The 21,103-nt window shown below is 43.4% G+C and overlaps 1 protein-coding gene and 1 long non-coding RNA gene across 3 annotated transcripts in view; one reads left to right on the forward strand and one right to left on the reverse strand.

Annotated features, from left to right (window-relative positions):
• Positions 1-367: 367 nt before the first annotated feature.
• LOC114607189 (uncharacterized) lies at positions 368-9,489 on the reverse strand. Its single transcript, XR_013394781.1, has 3 exons — positions 9,379-9,489; positions 833-1,013; positions 368-542 (listed from the first exon to the last, which is right to left on the reverse strand). It is a non-coding gene; the product is annotated as an uncharacterized LOC114607189 (long non-coding RNA).
• The window catches only part of GTPBP4 (GTP binding protein 4), a 28,842-nt gene continuing 8,284 nt past the window's right edge, over positions 546-21,103 (forward strand). The window contains exons 1-6 of one of the 2 annotated variants that reach the window (XM_028750140.2): positions 546-570; positions 15,515-15,685; positions 17,588-17,691; positions 18,176-18,312; positions 19,009-19,109; positions 20,007-20,099. In XM_028750140.2, the coding sequence (XP_028605973.1) occupies positions 15,608-15,685; positions 17,588-17,691; positions 18,176-18,312; positions 19,009-19,109; positions 20,007-20,099 (513 nt within the window). In that variant the 5' untranslated portion in view covers positions 546-570; positions 15,515-15,607. Of the gene's footprint in view, positions 571-9,584; positions 9,740-15,514; positions 15,686-17,587; positions 17,692-18,175; positions 18,313-19,008; positions 19,110-20,006; positions 20,100-21,103 lie in introns of those variants that run through there. The other variant, XM_028750139.2, reaches the window with a different exon arrangement.

The following is a 21,103-nucleotide window of genomic DNA, read 5'->3' on the forward strand; positions in this document are numbered from 1 at the left end:
AATGAGAGAATCTGGTTTTTAATAACTTAGGAACCACTGCCCCATACATACTGATGCAGGCAGCTGGAATGGTTTCAAAAAATATAAACTGCCATCCTATATAGAGAGCTCACATTCTGCATCTAAAGGAGACAACATAGACAGTAAAGCCTCTTTGCCTATGAGATGGAGAAAATTAACCTCTGTATAGCCATTACTTGCACTCAGATTGTCTAGAGTCAAAGATCAAGCTTTCAATTTGCCCAATTAAGCTTTTTAACTCCTATGTATGGAATAGATTCCACATCAAGCCATTAGGACAAATGTACCCTGTAGATTTGTCCTTAATAAACTCAAGGTGATAGCTACTTTAAATTCACAGTGCTGAATACCTGCTTTTTTGTTCTGTAGAAGCAGCTGCATATGCTTGTCGATGGATTTGTAACTTTCTTTGGTACACAGGAACTTTATCCACATAAAAATGGAATGAAAAACGGTGGAATGGTTATGCATTCAGATGAGCTCTGGATCCTTAGGAGGATGCAACCTCACACAGAAAACTTCTGAGAAAAGAAGTGATTGACAAATCAGGTAAGGACATAATTATTTTGTTAGATATTTCAGCCTCAGCTTTTATCAGTAATTCAAAGGTGTTAAATTTAAAAACATGCAGTAATACACCACAACAATTTTTCTTAAAATGCCAAGGACAGAGATGAATCTTAGGGAAGCAACATTTGGCATATATAAGGGGCATATACCAGTAACTAGAGTAAATCTTTAAGTAAAAGTTAAATGTTATTCTCCAAGTCAAGGCTATGAGCTATTTGCAAGTGTATATCCTCAAACTTACTTCTGCTTCTACTCTTTCAATGTTGGTGGGTTTTTTCCTCCTCTTGAGAAAAATTTCAAAGTATTGTTGTGAGTTTGAGCTGTGGGGTAGGCTATATCTTTGAGTCCCTTCCAATTCTTTGATCTCCTGGTTCTTTATTGATCTATTTTACAAAAATGATATACCACTTGGTTGTAGGAAACTGTGAAAGATATAAGTTTAATATGCATAAAATGTAAAGTTTGTTTGCATTGTGTTTGAAAACATTTTGCAAAGAGACATTTTCATTAGGCATGGGAGGTTTCACTCTGGAAAATGCGGTAGAAAGGTTTGTATGTTTCCGTTTCAGCCTTTATGCTAATTGATCATTCATCCAGAAACAGAACTGCAGATCTCATACAACAGGGAAATGAGACCTGAGAACTCAGTGTTTTTGTCAGCAATGGAGCCAGGAGCAGCAGAAGCTCAGTTTTGGGATGATGAACAAGCAAGTTGCTTAGGATCTATCTCTGGGAGCACAGAGAGGAAAGTTCTTTTAGTTCTGAACTGTATTCAGGACTAAAAAGAAGACAAGACCACATTGCTTGCTTGCTTGCTTGCTTGCTTGCTTGCTTGCTTAAGAGCAATGTGTTACTAAATATTTTGTAAACATTTATTTATAACTATTTTAAAACTTTTCCTCAGTAAAGCTTTGAAACTCATTCTTGTGGTGGAGAGCAAATACTTTTCGACTCTTCGTAAGGTCCTGACCAGAGGTTCTATTGCAGAAACTCTAACATAAACCTCAATACAATTTGAATTATACCAGCATGTCCCTTAGGCTTAAAAATTCAGTCACCGGGAGCTCTCATTCAGATTAGTAGAAATATTTTTGATAATGACTTTCACTTGAGAAATTCAGGGCATTCTGTGTAGAGGGATGTTAAGCACAGAGAAAGAGGGAAAAGTCCTGTTGTCAGTATAAAAGTCTTTGAGAGCATCTGGGGAGATAGAAATGACTTCTGAGCTAACTGTGTGTGAGTGTAAAGCAATAGTCTGAGTTAAGAGAAAATTGATTGGGGTCATTCGTAGCTGGTGGATCCCAGTTGACCTCAATCAGCATAAAAGCCCAGGGCTCTAGCTGGAGAATTGTACTGAAAACTTTTTAAGAAGGAAGGCAGGCTGGTGGTTCCCTCACGAGGAAGAAAACAGTGAGACACAAAAGGGCTGACAGGAAGGACTTAAAAGTCAAGTGAAGCCTTTCCTGGCTTAGGGATCAAGAGAAGGGAAAAGTTTGAGGGGCTTGATCACATTAAGTGCAGTTAAAGGCACAGGAACAAGGAAATAAGTAAAAGCTAGCTACTCTAGTGTGTGGAAAATGGCCGTAGGTGGCGCTGTGGTCTAAACTACTGAGCCTTTTGGGCTTGCTGATAAGAAGGTCGGTGGTTCGAATCCCTGCGACGGGGTGAGCTCCCGTTGCTTGGTCCCAGCTCCTGCCAACCTATGCAAGTAGATAAATAGTTACCGCTCTGGCGGGAAGGTAAACGGCGTTTCTGTGCACTGCTCTGGTTTCAGTGTTCCGTTGCACCAGAAGCAGCTTCGTCATGCTGGCCACATGACCGGTAAAAACTGTCTGCGGACAAACGCCAGCTCCCTCGGCCTGTAAAGCGAGATTAGCGCTGCAACCCCAGAGTCATCTGTGACCGGTCTTAACTGTCAGGGGTCCTTTACCTTTACCTTTTTAGCTACTCTAGTGTGTGGGAAATGGCCTAGTAGAGGGGTGGACATTTGGCAAGGAAGCAAGTTTAACTAATGGCCGGATTTGCTTGCTGGGTGTCTGTGTGTCTTCTCGTTAGTCTTTTTTCATCCCACACGTTTCAATGCATTTCCTCCTGGACTTCCCAAACTGTAAACAGCTTGCCCTTGAATCCCTACCTCCCAGATAGGTTCCCAGATAGTTTGCTACCAGGGCTGCTCTTGTTACTAGCAGTGTGAAATGTCCTGGTTTCTTAAACCATCAGCTCCCACTGAGAAAACATCTACCAGCCTTTAGCCAGCAAGGTGTCTGGCAAAAGAAATGGCAGGAACTGGGCTCTCTCAGAGGTCCAGTGACTTCCAGCTTTTGAGGCCCCTGGCCATAACAGCAATTAAAAACGATAACATGAGAAAACAAGGCAATCTAGAGCACTTAACAAAATAAGTTTGTGTTTATCAAATTGCATCTCTTCATTGTTTAAGATTTGCAGACATTTGGTCTAATGTGCAGCGTTACACATCTTTAGTTGCCAGGCAAAGACATTCCTTTTTTAGTAAGGCCCTTTGGCTTTTAACTATCCATTGCACGGGAAGCAAAATATTCCTGCTTTGCAGGGGGTTGGACTTGAAGACCTTCATGGTCCCTTCCAGCTCCACAATTAAAGATTCTCTGGTGCTGACCTTTAAAGCCCTAAACCACATCGGCCCTGTAAGCCTGAAGGAGTGTCTCCACCCCCATCGCTCAACCTGGACACTGAGGTCCAGCTCCGAGGGCCTTCTGGCAGTTCCCTCAATGCGAGAAGCAAAATTACAGGGAACCAGGCAAAGGACTTTCTCGGTAGTGGCACCCACCCTATGGAATGCCTTTCCTCCAGATGTCAAGGAAATAAACAACTATCTGACTTAGAAAACACCTGAAGGCAGCCCTGTTTAGGGAAGTTTTAAATGTCTGCTGTTTTATTATATTTGTTGGACGCCACCCAGTCACATGGGTGGGGTACAAATAATATTATTATTTGTAATTAGTATTATGATTTTATGGCCGAGTGAGGATTTGAACCCAGGGCTTCCTGGTCTTGCATTTCAGCGCTCTGTTGCACTGTTTCTCGTAACAGCATAATTTCTGGCATCGTTCCCAGAAGTGAAGTAATCCAAATGAGACTTAGGAGATGGGCTTCAATTCTTTCTGGTATGCAGTACAACCGGATATTAGCGATAGCTCTTGCACCTGACTTCAGCCCTAGGCAGCTTGGCTGCTGTCAATAATATATGTAGGTGCAGCTGATTGAAATCCTGCTTACGGAGTCAGATCCAGCTCTTTATCTTTTGGCTGGGTCTGTTCTGATAACAGGGCTGGGGAAGAAAATCATTAAAGCATTAAGATGACAGATTACAAAAAGGGAGCACGGCAAGTCACCCAGAAGGTGCCTTTTGAAGGCTGTTGCATTTTTGCAGCAGGAAGGCACTCGCTTGAGTTCTTTATCGTTCTTTTCATTGCATCGTCATTGGTTCTGGCTGAATAGAAACTATGATGTGTAAAATTGTTCGTTGCGATACGTAAATTTATTAGAGAGGTGAAGGTAGAGTTCATGAGCTTTTTTATGTTGGGCAGGTTTACTTTCACAGAAAAATGAGGGGGGAAAATATATAATAGGAAAATAAGTTTTTTTTTCTACCCAGCTCCTGGTCACTTTTCATTTTTCTCTCCCAGGAAAATCTCACCACTAGGTAAGATATCACGGCATTGTTTCCATGGTTACTCCCTCTCCCATGAATACATGGTGAATAAAGGAATATCTACCATTGAATAACCAGAGTTTCTTTTTTTCTTCTCAATTTTTTCCCATTGAGTAAAACATTAAGTATATATGGTTACAGATAACTGGGGGTGGGGGGTGGGGAGAAACAGCCCTGGACCATTTTTCACGGTACACACATTAATCCTAGCAACAACAAATACTAAATAAAATCTAAAATTAGCATCTCCCCCTCCTTAAAGTTACTTTAGAATGGAAAAGACAACCTGCTTGCTTAGAAAAAGTTCCAGTTACAGATAGGTAGCCGTGTTGGTCTGCCATAGTCAAAACAAAAAAAATTCCTTCCAGTAGCACCTTAAAGACCAACTAAGTTAGTTCTTGGTATGAGCTTTCGTGTGCATGCACACTTCTTCAGATACACTGAAACAGAAGTTGCCAGATCCTTCTATATAGTGAGAAGGTGGGGAGGGGTATTACTCAGAAGGGTGGTGGGAATGGGTGATTGGCAGATAGCTGTGATGAGCCTGTTGACGACTCTTAACGACTGCATTAGGTCTTACAGGAAAAAGCAAGGGGTGAGAAGGTGAAAAATGGCTTTGTCATGTATAATGAGATAAGAATCCAATGTCTTTGTTCAGACCAGGTCTCTCCATGGTTTTAAGTTTGGTAATGAGTTGCAATTCAGCAGCTTCTCAATAAGGAAATAGAAAAAGTTGTTACTGCTTCTTCCCCCTTCCCCCCAGGACAAGATGGTCCTTATTGTTTCCCTATACATGTGCATACTGTTGGGATCTTTTGATTTTGCTGTATGTTCAATAAAGTCAAACCAAACAGTATAAAACCTGTCCTTTTAGAATGTATTTGTCCCCTAACAGACTAAGCAACCTGGAGATACTACTTGTGTTGAGAAGAATCCTCCCCTCTCTTACTCAACTTGACTGCAGGTGCCTTTGATACCCTACAACCTCCCCCCCCCCCCAATTTATTCAGTTGAAGGGGACTTGTAGGAGCCGGGTTTGGGAGAAGGCATTATTGAACAAAGGCGTGCAAGCCTTTGGAACTCTGCTTCCAGCTCAATAAGCAACATTAATGCCTTTGCAGATTTGCAAGTGATTATTAACTTGTCGCATGCCATCAAGCTCACCTTTGTGTTCATAATATAAAACGGAATTCTTTTATGTACATCGCTCAGCCTCTTGGTGCACAGACGCAACCCCAAACCCTTATCTTGACGACGCTTCAATCTTCACACCGCTTTCAACAAAGCAGGCTGAAGGACGTGAATGAATTAAAAAGCCTTTATATAAAGACATTCATTCTCCAGGATGATAAATAAGCCGGTCATAAATAGGCTTCAAGGACCATAACTCTTGTGGCTTTATCAGCCTTGTTTGTGATAAGTGTTGTTCATTTATTCATTACTGAAATTAAACGGCGAAAAGGATTAGTTGATTGCCCAGCTGATTGGAATATAAATGCTGTTCAAATACACGGACACTTGCCAAGATGTTATAATTTGCCCAGAGCAGCTGAGAAGATACCAAAGGGGTGTCGAGAAACGGCAGAATAAACTGTTGTGGGTTTTTAACGTTTTCTTTCGTTGGTTTTGTGGTGGATGTGATCCTTTGCTATGTAAAAAGAGAAATGTTGTGAGGAAAAGTTTGGTTGGAGGCCCTTGCCCACAACTCTTGAAGCCCAGTGGTTGACTAAAGGATCGTGGTCCTCAAAAGAAGGTTGTACACTTGTTCAGAGAAGCAGTGTTGTTTCCAGGCTGCTACATGTGCCAAATAGTACTGAGCTTTTGCCATGCACTATCGGTAGCACATAACTGTGGTACTTAAAATCTTGTGCTGACTGATTATATGCTACTGAGCCTAGTTCAAAGTTCTTGGATTAATTTACAATGTCCTTAATGACTTGAGTCCACGCCTGATTTCTTATATCCCTGTCCGATCACTGAGGTATTTGTTAGTGGCCCCCCCCATAGCTCAGATGTACAGATCATATTGCAAAGGAGCCATGTTCAGCATGTGTTCAGTATTGTAGGGTCAATTTTCTGGAACTCCCAGCTGATATCAGACACCAGCCCCTCCCTACAAAACTTCCAGCACGTGCTGCTGAAGACGCACTCTCTCTCTCACACACACAAATCTAGCAGGCATTTTAACTATTTTTTTTTTATTTTATAGTTGGTTTGCAACTGATCTTGATTGCATTTGTTGAGTTTTATGAACACCACTTTTAGCCAACTGTAATGAGCTGGTATATAAATTGTCTAATTTAATGAAGATTCTCATACGCATGGCCCCCTAGTAGCGAGAGAGTCCAGGGGCAGCTCTGTCTGGATCAGGCTTCGCTTTGAGGAATAGTACTGGAGACACACAGCATTTTTACAAAATTTGCTTTTCGTTTACAAAATTATTTAATTCATTTATTCAGACTATTTCTTAACCACCCATCATTGAGAAGATTCCAAGGCGGTGTGGAAAATGACGAGCATGGAAAGTGGGGCACAGCATGAGTGCTGGTCCTTGCAGGCCCCCCGCCCTCCATGCTTCCTGAACACTTGAGACCTATTGGTTAGCATCCATGCGTCTTGGGAGACAATGGAAGAGTGCACCTTTGGGGGTGAAGTTGGAAGCCAACTCCCCATAGAGCACATCCTTGGGGATCCTGCCATCTTCCATTCCGTAGACATGATCAAGCCAGCATTGTAGGGATGGCGTCGAAGGGCGCGAGCACACCCTCCCCCACAGCATAAGACAAGCCACAGCTATCTAGCTGCCATGCCCACTCCTTGACCTTTTGTCTCCTCAGCAGTGTTCAGTGCCCTGACCTTTATCTCCTTTGTCAAAAGTATTGTTCATTTCCCCCTGTAATGGGAACATGATGTGGTGGAGCAAGTTGCGTAGATAACTAGGCAACACCCAGGCGGCTCAGGATTGGAGAAGTGTAAAGGGCAAAGCCCTGAATGCATCTTCCTGGTTTTGCATATCTTGCTAATAAAAAGAGCCTCCACTAAGAAGAAGAAGAAGAAGAGTTTGGATTTGATATCCCGCCTTTCACTCCCTTTAAGGAGTCTCAAAGCGGCTAACATTCTCCTTTCCCTTCTTCCCCCACATCAAACACTCTGTGAGGTGAGTGGGGCTGAGAGACTTCAGAGAAGTGTGACTAGCCCAAGGTCACCCAGCAGCTGCATGTGGAGGAGCGGGGAAGCGAACCCGGTTCCCCAGATTAGGAGACTACCGCTCTTAACCACTACACCACACTGGCTCTGGCACTGTGGCACCACACTAAGCTAGCAGTCAGCTTGCTCTCGCACAGCTCACTTGCATCCCAACTCCCATGTCGGCTCCGTTATTTCTACAAGCATAGATGTTGCAGAGACAGGAGTGCAAATAAGCTGGAGATGTGGGTTTGGGAGAGCACATCCTTGTTTGAGACTCTGTCCTGCCATGTGAAGACTAACATCCTGGATCAGGACATCACCCACACTCCACGCATCAGCATTAATGACCACATGCTTGGGGCAGTAGACGATTTTGTCTACCTGGGCTCCATTTAGTGCAGCTAAATTCGCAGTTGGAAAGTAAGCACACAACAACAGTAGACTTAAGTCACAGGGACCAATATTGGCCTTTAAAGCTATAAGAACCAGCCTACATACAACATACACACACAGCAACACTGGGCTCAAGATAATTTTTTAACGCCAGACAAGAAAGGAGGAGAAAGTTATATCCCTATAAGCTAAAACACATGCAATGAAACAATGTGATGGCCTTGTCCCCGACTCACTTTGGCTGTGTATACATCACCAGTTTATAATGCAGTGAGGTTGTTCCTACCCACCTCCAATGAACTTCAGATCGCATTTACATGTCATTTTACATGTCAGAATGGGTTGAAAATGTTTCCAGATCAGCTGCTGTCCACACAAGTAGGTGGGAAAGATGTCTTCATATGGCTTAGATTTTTGAATCAGACTGAAGATGGTTTCCAGGGGAAATGCATTAAAACTGTTTCTCAAGATGTGGTTTGTGGCTAACGTATTGTGTACACAGCTTCACAAACCAGCAGTGTGAGTGCACTGTAGAGTAATCAGGAGTGACAATGCTGACTTGGAGGCATGCTCATTGACATTTTGTTTGTGTAATAAGGGATCCTTCAACATAACAGCATTGCCATACAAGGGAGTGGTTCATCCCTCACACACACATTTTCAATAAAGATTTATATGTGACCACTGGTTTAGTATAGCAATTTTAGTTCAGGACCAGGGAACAATGCAAATTCTAAAGAAGCCTAGAATAAAATGTGTCTCTGATACTGCTAAGGAGTTATACAAATGCGTATTTTAACTCCCCAGATCTTCAACCTTTCCCCCCAATGGTATTTCAGAGGTTGCCCAGTCCAGAATTCCCTACCCCCTTTCAATTGGTCTCCATAAGAATTGTACCGTGGTACTTTGGTTTAAGAACAGTCCTGTTTAAGAACGATTTGGTTTACAAACTCTGCAAAACCGGAAATAGTGTCCTGGTTTGAGAACTTTACCTTGGTCTAAGAACAGAATCCGAACACTGGAAGGGCACCGGCGGCCAGAGGCCTCATTAGGGAAAGCGCGTCTCGGTTTAAGAACAGACTTCTGGAACGGATTAAGTTCGTAAACCGAGGTACCACTGTATTCCTCTAGGGCCCTTTCAGATGTCCTGTTGTTGTGATACATCTTAATATTGTGCGATTCATTATTAGCTGCTGTGTGTTTGAAAATTCGGCAAGAAATAAGTTTTTGAAATAAGAACTCTGTGGCCCTTAAATATTAGCGTGCCAATTCCCCATTTCCCACCTGACTGTGACAGTAATCCTTGCAGTTTAGTTGCATTTGAAATACGTTTGATACCAACTCACGATAAGGATCCAAGCGTTGTTTTTGAAATGTAGCCTATGTATGTAATGTGATACGTGGCGTTACGTACACACGTACACCCACCTTCACGCATCAAATAATTGTGAACCGCGCTATGTATAATTGCTTGGGCTTCATGCTGGTTTGGCAAATGACGCTGCAGTTCGTACCTTTGAAGTCCAGGCGGCGCTATTGGCGGTGGAACTGGAGCAGCTTTTCCCAACGGCGCTTTCTAGAGCTAGGAAAAGAGAAGGGTCACTTCCGTTCTACTACAGTGTTTTTCCCCATTAATAACTTCCAATAAGTAACTGACGTTCAAGTCCGTATCTGCGCGTGCGCAACGAGCTTTTCTCGTTCCGGTCTCGTTTATTTTTTTCCCTCTCGCGAGAACGGACGAAACCGGACGTCCTGCCTTCCCCTTCCGGCCCCCGTGTACCTCTCTCTTTAACTCCGGCAAAGGGGCCGGACGGACACGCCGCAACCATGGCGCTCTACAACTTCAAGAAAATCATGGTGGTCCCGTCTGCCAAGGTAAAAGGAGGACGGCTCCCTTCTTTCCTGATTCGAACGGCGCGCGGGAGCTTCTGACTGCGGCTGCGCCGTTTCTGTGGGAACACGGCGGACCCGGTTAGCGCGTGGCGCTGGAGGGGGGGAAGGGAGAGGCCACGTGCCGGAGAAGGGGGAGGCCACTTGACGTGCCTGGCCACTCATTGGCTCTCTTCCCCACGTGGCTCGCGGCTGCGCTACTCCACAGTGTGGGGTTTTTTTTGGGGGGGGGGAGCTGTGCCTGTTGAATTTCTGCCTGTAGCGCTGCTGCAAACGGTACCAGCAGTGCCGGATTTACGTACAGTGGTACCTCGGGTTAAGTACTTAATTCGTTCCGGAGGTCCGTACTTAACCTGAAACTGTTCTTAACCTGAAGCACCACTTTAGCTAATGGGGCCTCCTGCTGCCGCCACACTGCCGGAGCCTGATTTCTGTTCTCATCCTGAAGCAAAGTTCTTAACCTGAAGCACTATTTCTGGGTTAGCGGAGTCCGTAACCTGAAGCGTATGTAACCCGAGGTACCACTGTATAAGCTAAACAAGCTATAGCTTAGGGTCCCACTCTCTTGGGGGCCCCAAAAAAATCAGAGGAAAAAAAACCCACAGGATGTACATTGCCAAAATATAAGATAAAAAACAAAATAAAATAGAACCTGCATACAGCAACAGTGTTTTGGGTTGTGTAGGCTCCTATGATGTAAGTAATGGGCCCTGCCTGCTAGCCTGCTCCCTAAAATATCACTGGTTTGTTCATTTCTATATCAATTACTTTGATAAAATACATATTTTGTTATGAGCAAATGGCTTTAGATACCATATAGCTTGTATTCAACACAAAAAACAGCAACAATTTGTTATTGACAAAGGACAGCTACACATATAATAATAATAATTAATAATAATAATAATAATAATAATAATTTATTATGTTTATTTATTATGGTTTCCCCAGCCACTCTGGGCGGCTTCCAACTGAATATTAAAAACAGTACAGCATCAAACATTAAAAACTTCCCTAAAGAGGCCTGCATTCAGATGACTTTTAAAAGTAAAATAGTTGTTTATTGCTTTGACATCTGGTGGGAGGGCGTTCCACAGGGCAGGCGCCACTACCGAGAAGGCCCTCTGCCTGGTTCCCTGTAACCTTACTTCTCACAATGAGGGAATCGCCAGAAGGCCCTCGGCGCTGGATCTCAGTGTCCGGGCTGAACAATGGGGGTGGAGACGCTCCTTCAGGTATAAATTTATAAAGTACATATAAATTACCATTACCTTCAGTAGCTTAGGCCCTCATCAAACCTAAATCCGACCCTGGGTGCCCATGGAAGGGTAAGAATAGGTAGCGATCCTATTCTTCTCTTCTCCTGAAAAACACGTGGCCCTAATAGTGACACTGTTTATGTATTAAATTTGTCGCATAATCGTAGAGTTTGGAAAGGGGGTCCTCCAAGGGTCATCTAGCCCCACCCCCCTGCCATGCAGGAATCTCAACGCAGAATCCTTGTCAGCTGCTTTAATCTTGTGACTTAACAATCAGTCAAATAGGCAGTAAACCCCACATTAAAACTTAAAGGGAAGAGAAACGCACAGAAAATTTCCCACCTGCTACTTCTAAAAGGCTGCAGATAGTTAAAGGCCTGCTTTCAGAGGAATGGTTTTGCCAGAAACCCCTCAATTATTGATGTGTTTTTTTGTTCCTAATGTGCTAAGCAAGGAACCAGGGATCAGGGATGTCTGGGTGGGCCAGAGATTCCCCACACCTGTGGCTGTTAAGCACAACAACAAAAATGTGCAAATAATGTCTCAACAAATGACACTGATCTATAAAAAATGTCACTTAGGGGAAAAAAAGAGAGAGAGAGAGAGAGACATTGCACATACTTTTGTAAACGAAGAAAATCTTTAATAAAATACATTTTAAAAAACGGGCAAATAAGCAAATGAAAGCATGCGTAATGGCTAAAAAGCGGCATTCAAACAGACATTTAAATAAAATTGCTCTTGGTTTAAAAAAAGCTGACTTTCTAATTTTTTATTTTTTTAAAGTCTGGGGAAAGAACAGTCTTTTTCTTTTTTGCCTTGGGCTTAAATGATAGCAGAGGGGTTTCCAGGCATGTTTCCTTGGGAGTCATGCTCAAAGGAAGCCACCATTGAGAAGGGCTTCTTTTGATCATCACCTGCTGGCACTTCAGATGACAGTCTTGGATGAATGTGCCAGGTGCGTCCTCACTGTGAATTGGTGAAGTCTCCTCACTTTCCTGGGCAACCTCTCCATGTGTGCAGAAGACTCCAGCTGTCTTAATATAGCACCACTCCCTGTCTCCACCCCCACAGAATATTTCTTGTAGGTGGTTCCTTTATTTTATTTTTTTGCACCTCTATTCTCAGCTTACTTGCCCATCTTCCAATATTGTTTTGCCCAATACAAATGGCTTTCCTTCCTCCCACTAGAAACGAGTGATGAGAGAATAGTCCTATACTGCTAGCGGCTCCTTTTTGTACAAGGTGATGCTTATCTGAAATACGCTTGTAACATTCCATGAGAGAAATTAAACTATATGGGTGTTTCTGTGTTTGTTCACACCCATGGCTCTTGGAAGTGAAACGAGGGCTCTGTTCTGGAGGTGGAAGCTACAGGATCAGTACCTGATGTGCTTTCAGTTTCTGATAAATTCTCCCCGGTCATTGTATGTCCTTAAATGGTTTTGGTAGACAGTGCCAGGAGCCTGAAGCACAGCATCCTTTCCTTTGCTTGTTTCCAGGCCTAGCAGAGAAGCAAGCATCACCATCCAGATGATCTGTCTTTATTTTTCTTAGATGTTGCACTCTTTATTCGGATGGGTCCTAAGCTCCATCTCACTATTACCTTGGTTTGCTAGATTCATCGGAGGTGTTGCAGTTTCACAGCTGGACAAAATTGGCATCTGTCATGGGGCTGAGCTGCCATATGTGGCACCCAGGGGGTTCCAGGTTCAAATCCCAGCTACTCTGATCAGGGTAGATTTGATTTGATTTAAATCAAATCAATTTAAATCACTAGTCAGTAAGATTTGATTTAAATCTTTTTTTGCAGAAAGACTCATTCTTGTTGGTATAATCTTAATACAGTGGTGCCTCGCAAGACGAAATTAATTCGTTCCGCAAGTCTCTTCGTCTTGCGAGTTTTTCGTCTTGCGATGCACGGTTTCCCATAGGAATGCATTGAAAATCAATTAATGCGTTCCTAGGGAAACCGCCTTCAGACCAGGTCCGGGGACAGACTTCTCCGCTGTCCGGGGCGATTTAAAAGCCCCTGGGAAGGCAGGCAGGGGGGACAAAGATTTTCGACCTGGACCTCTTCCGAAGGCGGGCGGGGGCGAAAGTCTTTGCTCCCCCCTGCCTGCCTTCCCGGGAGAGCGGAGAAAGGCAGCGCGTTTCTCCGCTGTCCCGGACGGCTTTTGAAGGCAGGCGGGGGGGGAGCAAAGATTTTCGCCCCCCGCCCGCCTTCAGAACAGGTCCTTGACCTCTTCTGAAGGCGGGCGGGGGCGAAAGTCTTTGCTCCCCCCTGCCTGCCTTCCCGGGAGAGCGGAGAAAGGCAGCGCGTTTCTCCGCTGTCCCGGACGGCTTTTGAAGGCAGGCGGGGGGGAGCAAAGATTTTCGCCCCCTGCCCGCCTTCAGAACAGGTCCTGGACCTCTTCTGAAGGCGGGCGGGGGGCGAAAGTCTTTGCTTCCCCTCCCCCTTCAAAAGCTGTCCTGGACAGGCTTCGCGGACCTCTCCGCAAGCAGCGGGACCGCTCCCGCTGCTTGCGGAGAGTTGCCAGCATGCCGAAGCCTGCGCGCGCTGAGATCAGCGCGCCCAGGCTTCGCGGCCCCGCCGCCCGGCATCGGAGCTTCGTTCCGATGCCGGGCGGCGGGAGGAGGAGTTCCCGCCCCGCCGTCTGGCATCGGGAGGAGGCGTCCCCGCCCCGCCGCCCGGCATCGGAGCTTGGTTCCGATGCCGGGCGGCGGGAGGAGGTCCGAGGACAGTGGGGAAGACGCGCTGCGCTTCCCCGCTGTCCCGGAGATTTCCCTATGGGCTTTCGTCTTGCGAAGCAAGCCCATAGGGAAATTCGTTTTGCGAAGCGCCTTCAAAACGGAAAACCCTTTCGTCTAGCGGGTTTTCCGTCTTGCGAGGCGTTCGTCTTGCGGGGTACCACTGTATTTACAAACAGATGAAGGTTTCATTTTTGGAATAATAAATTTTCAGAGTAGTTTTTACAGTTATATAAAAAATTACTGATTTGGTTGTACTATTAGAAATACATAGACCGATAATTATGAAATTATTGTGAGGTTAAATAAGTTAACTGTTTATATATTAGGACAACTTTTCTGCTATACTTTATTGGAAGGAGGAAAATAATCATTAACAACAATTTATTTGACTAAAATAGCAACATAGCATATGCCTCCACGTTTGTTAACTGATGTGGTTAAACCATTTTTTTTAAAAAATTAGACTGAGTTTATAACACATGAAAAACTTGAACAAATCCTTATTTCCTGATGAATAGCTTTTGGACTATTTTTCCTCCAAAAATCCAATTTAAATTTTAAAAATTCATTTAAAAAATCATTGATTTTTATCCACCCTGACTCTGATTTAAGGAGGATTGCAGATTGCAGCACTGGAAAATATCTCTTCCAGAGACCCTGGAAATCTGTAGCTGGTTGGAGTAGATGGTACTACGCTAGATGGAGCAATAGTGCAGCATAGTGGAGGATCATGTTTTTGTATGGCTGTTAAAATCACATGAACATTTGCTTTCCTTAAAAAAAAAAGAAAGAAAGAAAGAAAAAGATTTTAACTTTCTGGAGCATTATTTCATTGCAGTTAAGATGGCCTTAAGCAACCTGGTGTCCTCCATCTGTTTTTGACTACAACTCCCACCAGCCAGCACAGCTATTCTGGTGGAGGCTGATGGGAGTTGTAGTCCAAAACAGATGGTAGACATTGAGTTCGTGAAGACTGCTTAAAATGCTTGATTTCTGGAGCTCAGGAAGCATGCTTGCCGTATTTGTTATATTAAATTTGTTGTATTTTTCCCAGTTGCTGTTAATTCTCCATAAGTAAGTCTGTAGATATAAAAGCTATACTTTTAATCTCAATGGGCCTGAGTTGACCTGCTTCTCTAAATTTTCTAACAGTACCTACATGTAGAAGATCAGGTTTTTTGGTACATTTTACCCTCCAAGATCCTAGATGGCAGATTTGCTATGGTTCTCATTAAGGAGCCTTTAAGGAACATGAGAGAGCTTGAAACAGTCTCTCATGTATTTTTCTACTGTAGATTTTATTAAGGAATTGAAGAACGCATAATTTATCCCCAAAATACTTGATTGATTGATGTTGACACTTTATATTGAAATGAGTTATGATGGAAATTAGTGGAACTTTGACACATATGTGCTTAAGAACAGAGAGCAAGTCTGTTAGGGCAATGAAGGGGTTTGGGGTGGATTTTTAAGCACAATCAATATCAGTAAAATTATGTGAAATTGCTGTTCTTTTAACCGTGGGTTAAAACATTTTGTTCAGAGGCAAGCAGGCACTGACTGCATGTCTCATGATCCCTAGTCTTAAGGGCTTTCCAGAGTTATTTGCCCTGTCGCAGCACACTTGGCCGAACTCTTCCTTTCTGCTTTCAACTACAGATGTAAGTTTTTGACTCTTGTTTTATTGTGATGTTTGGTGACTTTGAAAACACTAAGCACTTCCTTGCCATTTGTTTTTTAACTGCAGGACTTCATAGACCTGACGTTATCCAAGACGCAGCGGAAGACACCCACAGTAATTCATAAGCATTACCAGATTCACCGCATCCGTCATTTTTACATGAGAAAAGTAAAATACACCCAACAAAATTACCACGACAGGCTCACCCAAATCATCATGGATTTCCCAAAACTAGATGTAAGTGGCTTTGGCAGGAGGCAGTTGAACACAAAAAAGTTATTCCAAGCCCAGTGTTATACTCTCCGCATGATACATGGCCAAAAAAACTTGCAAAAATCTTTCTTTTGGGTAAACCATATCTGGTTTCTTAGAGAAAGGTTATGTACTGTATTTTTTGCTCTATAAGACTCACTTTTTCCCTCCTAAAAAGTAAGGGGAAATGTGTGTGTGTCTTAAGGAGCAAGTGCAGGCTGCGCAGCTATCCCAGAAGCCAGAACAGCAAGAGGGATTGCTGCTTTCACTGCGCAGCGATCCCTCTTGCTGTTCTGGCTTCTGAGATTCAGAATATTTTTTCCCTTGTTTTCCTCCTCCAAAAACTAGGTGCGTCTTGTATTCTGGTGTGTCTTATAGAGCAAAAAATACTACTTCAAGTTCTTTCTTTTACAATATTATAAATTGGTCTATAAAGCCCTAAATGGTTTGGGGACTAGTTATCTTGGGGAATGCCTGCAGTATCCTGCCAATAAGGTGAGTTCTGCTGGCACGTCTCTCTTGACCGCACCATCACCCGCTGAAGTCTGGATTCCTGGAACTTGGCATAGGGCTTTCTCAATAGCTGTCCCTCCAGTTGTGAAATTCTCTTCCCCTGTACCTTACAGTGGCACTGGCATTAATGAGCTTTTAGTGCCAAGTGGAAATCTTCCCCTTTTGCCTGGTTCCCACAAGCTGACATTTTTATAACAGATGGGGAACACTTGCATCAGCTTTAGTCTGGGTTTGCTGGATTTGTTTTATTGCTTTATGAAACTGATGTAACGCATATGTTGCGACTTGCCCTGTGACAGCTTAGGGTGAAGTTCGGCTATCAATCCCCGAAACAATGTAGCATATGTTGATAAAGTACTGTATGGACAAAGTTGTTTATTTAGGATACGTAAAAGTCACCCTTCCTCTGGACAAGTTCAGGGCGATGTGCAGGGTGAGTCTTTTAAAAGGCCCTGTGGAACATGTGTATTCTGTATCTATGGGGTCTCTTTTAAAGGACTCACCCTGTACAACAGACATTAAAAACATGATATGTCTCTTAACCTTATTTTACTATGATTTGCTGCTTATTGAGAAGGAGAGAGTCATGTAGGATTTTGGATAGTGTTCTGAGAAAATATATGCACGGTTTGTTTGAGTCTTTCTGGCAAAATGAATAATCATATGTTTTAAAGACTGTATTATACAGTAGACAAGATTCCGCTTGCTGATACAGCTTGCGTTGATCATTGAGTGTGCAAGTTTCTAATTCTGTAGAATTTATTGCTCCTTGGCTCCTGAAAGCTTGCATGCTCCTAACCCGACCTGGGCCGAGCTAATGAATGCTGTTTTAATTTGTAACACTTTAAAAAAAATCCGCTGTTTTGAACATGGTCTATGGTGTAGCATAGTTCAGTTTCTTCTTAGGGTTGCATCGTTCTAGTTGCTTTTTATGCAAAGAGAAGGCTAGGTTGAGCAAGAAAGACGGTGGGGGTCTTTTTATGGTCATCTGACATATTGATTTCGGATGATTGTCAGATGGATAGCCACACAGCAGGAGAATTGTTGAGGAAAACTGCCTTGAGGTTCCCTACTCCTGTCCTGTAGGAAGGAACCTCCATATCTAGGGTGTCACAACAGAGAAGGCCCTGTTCTACATTGTTGCACCACAAACAATAGATGTAAACAAATATGAGCGGGCTGCTCCTGGATTTATGCTGCATCATAGAATGTTTATTTGAACTTTCATCTAGTTTCAAAATCAGTTTACTGTGGCCCAAAATTCCCTTGAGCTTGCAGAAGTAGTCAGCCCTCTGGACCTTGGCTGTGCTACTTAGCAAAGGTCAAACTGCTAAGAAGTTTGCATATTGACTTAAGTTTTTTTTTTTTTTCCAGGACATCCATCCATTTTATGCAGATTTGATGAACGTTCTTTATGACAAAGATCATTACAAGTTGGCTTTGGGGCAAATTAACATTGCAAAAAATCTGATTGACAAGTAAGAGCTTAATATTTAGTTGTTGTCCATGCTTCAAAAAACATTTCTGTTGTTTGGATCACTGTAACACATACACATAGGGATGCGGGTGGTGCTGTGGGTTAAACCACTGAGCCTAGGGCTTGTTGATCAGAAGGTCGGCGGTTCGAATCCAGGGTGAGCTCCCGTTGCTCGGTCCCTGCTCCTGCCAACCTAGCAGTTCGAAAGCACATCAAAGTGCAAGTAGATAAATAGGCACCACTCCGGCGGGAAGGTAAACGGTGTTTCTGTGCGCTGCTCTGGTTCGCCAGAACTGCTCTGCGGTTCTTCCTTATAAAGCCATGCCTTTGAAACATGAAGGAATGCCTGCATATTCCTTGGGACTTACCCTTTCATTTCCCCCTTTCAAATGCTCCAGTTCTGTGCTCAGGTATTAGGATGGTGGAGAGGGCAACAAGCTTCTAGGGGCCTCAATACAAGTTTGACTTCTGTTTTTGAAATACAGCGTTGCCAAAGATTATGTACGGCTGATGAAATATGGAGATTCCCTTTACCGATGCAAGCAGCTGAAGCGGGCTGCTCTGGGACGGATGTGTACAATCATCAAAAGACAGAAGCAGAGCCTGGAGTACTTAGAACAAGGTGGAGTATATCAGGGGTGATAGCAGAACAGACTTCCTACTTTATTGCGATACCACCCTTCAGTCAGTAAATTCATACCGGCCTCTCAGGCTTCTTGTCCCAACTCTACCTTCACAACCGCCCTGCGAGGCTGAGAAAGTGACAGACTGACGATCGCCCAGCGAGTGCCATGGCTGAGTGATGGTCCTAGTACTCTTCTGGCAGCAATAATCATTGCAGCACTTTGGCTGTCATTAGACAATGAACTTTAGGAGTAATAAAGTTAATCTGCCAGAAATGGGCCCATTCAATAATATCCCTGGCCAATCTTCATGTTCAGCCAGAGGGAGTATACGAGACTCGCCTTGCTTCTACAAGAAGTAGATAGCCTGGCGTGTCTTCATTTAAGGTGTGGAACTTTTTGCCAATTAATATTAAGCAAGAGCTGTTAGTACATTTCCAATTGTGCAATGAAACATCCCCTCCCCATAACTCTTCTGCCCCAGAACAAATTTACGGAACATTTGAAGAGACGGCAGGGAAGTTCTGTTGCGCAATTGGACTGCTTTGTGGATACTGTCTTTTGTTCAAAATGCCTGCTTAGGACTCTTCTGCTTACACCGGGCCTATCAGATGCATTGGTAATTGTGCATCAGTGCCCAGATGCTAAGTATTTTTAGACTTCAACAAATGAAAGATTGTCTTTATTTTTTACAGTGCGTCAGCATTTATCCCGCTTGCCAACCATCGACCCTAACACACGGACTCTCTTACTGTGTGGTTACCCGAATGTTGGGAAATCCAGCTTTATAAACAAGGTTTGTGGATATTTGTATGGCTTCGGAGCCAAAGGAAATTACCATGCGATCATAAGCTACTTTTTCTGCTCGGAAGTAAATCCCATTGAGTTGCATGCAACTTGCTCCCTAGTAAATGTGTTTAGGATGGTAGCCTTAGTTGAGTTTATATTCAATTAGGGATGTGCTGCCTCTTAATGAGTGAATAGATATTTTAAATATTTGAGTAGATAAAGGGTCACATTCCCTTTTAAGGGCTGCAATATCAGCGGTGGTCATGGCCAGGGCCAGATCAACATGTGTTACAGAGTACTGCATTCAAGCTATGCAAAACTCGGAGGTTTCTATGCACAGTCTCTCCACCTGGGCACAAGTGCTGTAGCACTTTGCATACCTGCGATTCCCAGGAGGTATTCAGAGTATAATATCTTTGACAGTGGCGGTAGAACACAACTATGGTGGATAGTAACCATTGATAGTCTTGTCTTCCATGAATTTGTTTAATCCTCTTCTAAAGCCCTCCAAGTTGGTGGCCATCACAGTCTCCTGTGGATGCAATTTCCATATTTTAACTATGCACTGCGTGAAAAAGGACACATTCCATCCTTGAGGTTGGGGTAGGACCAGGGAAGAGGGTAGCCTGGGGAGAATCTCAGGGTCTGGGTAGAGAGACCTGGAGCTTGGAAGTTCCACCCCGAGTGCTAAACAGAAGATACTTGGTTTTACATATTCTGAGTTCCAGAACAGAAAATACCTTCTCTTTCCTACCCCACACCTAAATAAGTGTGCTCTAGTTTGAACTGCAGTGGCTCAGACATTTCTCTTGTAAGAAGCCGAGTATGGCCCTTGTTTGTTTGAAAAATGGAATTGTCTTATAAATGGAGAGACGCTGCAACTTTGGGACTTCTTGTGTTTCAGGTGACGAGAGCAGATGTAGAGGTGCAGCCGTATGCCTTCACCACAAAATCTCTGTTTGTGGGCCACATGGATTACAAGTATCTGCGTTGGCAGGTAAGGACTTTGCTGTAGCAATTAGTTGGGACGGATCTTTCTCCTTCAGGGTAGTGCTGTGAATCGTGGTTACATATCCTTATGACCACTGCTCCTTGTGCATTTTTCTAATCTATGGTTTGTGCTGAAAAAGATTACAGTGAAACAGTCAGATTATCCGGGATCACTGACCTACGTTGTTATTCACTTACTACTTCGGCACCATGAACGCCTAAAAAGTTTTACCGCTTAGCTACGTTGTTATTCACTTACTACTTGGGCACCTGAATGCCTAAAAAGTATTACCGCTTAGCCCACAGGATAGCATCTATTACTTTGTTTCAACTATAGACTTATTATACTTCTACAGTGTTCATTTGATTTCAAATATATTAGAGAATTTACAAGTGTACACATTTTGTTTTTGTTGTACTAAATTATGTATATTATGCAATAAGAATCGCAGTGCTATCTAGTGTACTGGTCATCGTGTTGTTTGTTGTGAATTGTATTTTGGCTTCTTAGAGTTCCTTATAAAGTTTCTGAACTTCCAATTAGCTGATTAGGATTCATGATGTCTGCATTGAACTAGTTTGCCCTAGAGGTTGCCTTGCTTGCAATCTTCACCTTCAAGCAAACTGCAAGCTAGGTTGGGAGTCTTCTTTTACAGTAATGGCCAAGCTGTAACCCTCTGAAGATTGAGCCCTTGTCTCAATGCAGTTTTCAAAAGAATTTCTCCTTTTTAATAATGTTTGCCCAGTCTTGTATTGGCCACGGACCCCAACGCAGCTCATTTGGTACTCCTGTAGATGAGCTGATTGGGGTGATGCTCCTGTGTATGTGCTCACCACTTATTGAGTCATCTGATGATACTCTAGCTCAGCTATCCACATGACTACATAAGACAGGCTGTCTGGAAATGTGGGCGACTGCGGTTTCTAGACTCGAGGGTTGTGACGAAATAGTTGTAATCCTCTATGGCAATATAAACCTATTACAAAAGAGTGTCCTGGGCTTTTAGCCCT

This window comes from Podarcis muralis, chromosome 12 (assembly GCF_964188315.1).
Source record: "Podarcis muralis chromosome 12, rPodMur119.hap1.1, whole genome shotgun sequence".
Lineage (NCBI taxonomy): Eukaryota > Metazoa > Chordata > Lepidosauria > Squamata > Lacertidae > Podarcis > Podarcis muralis.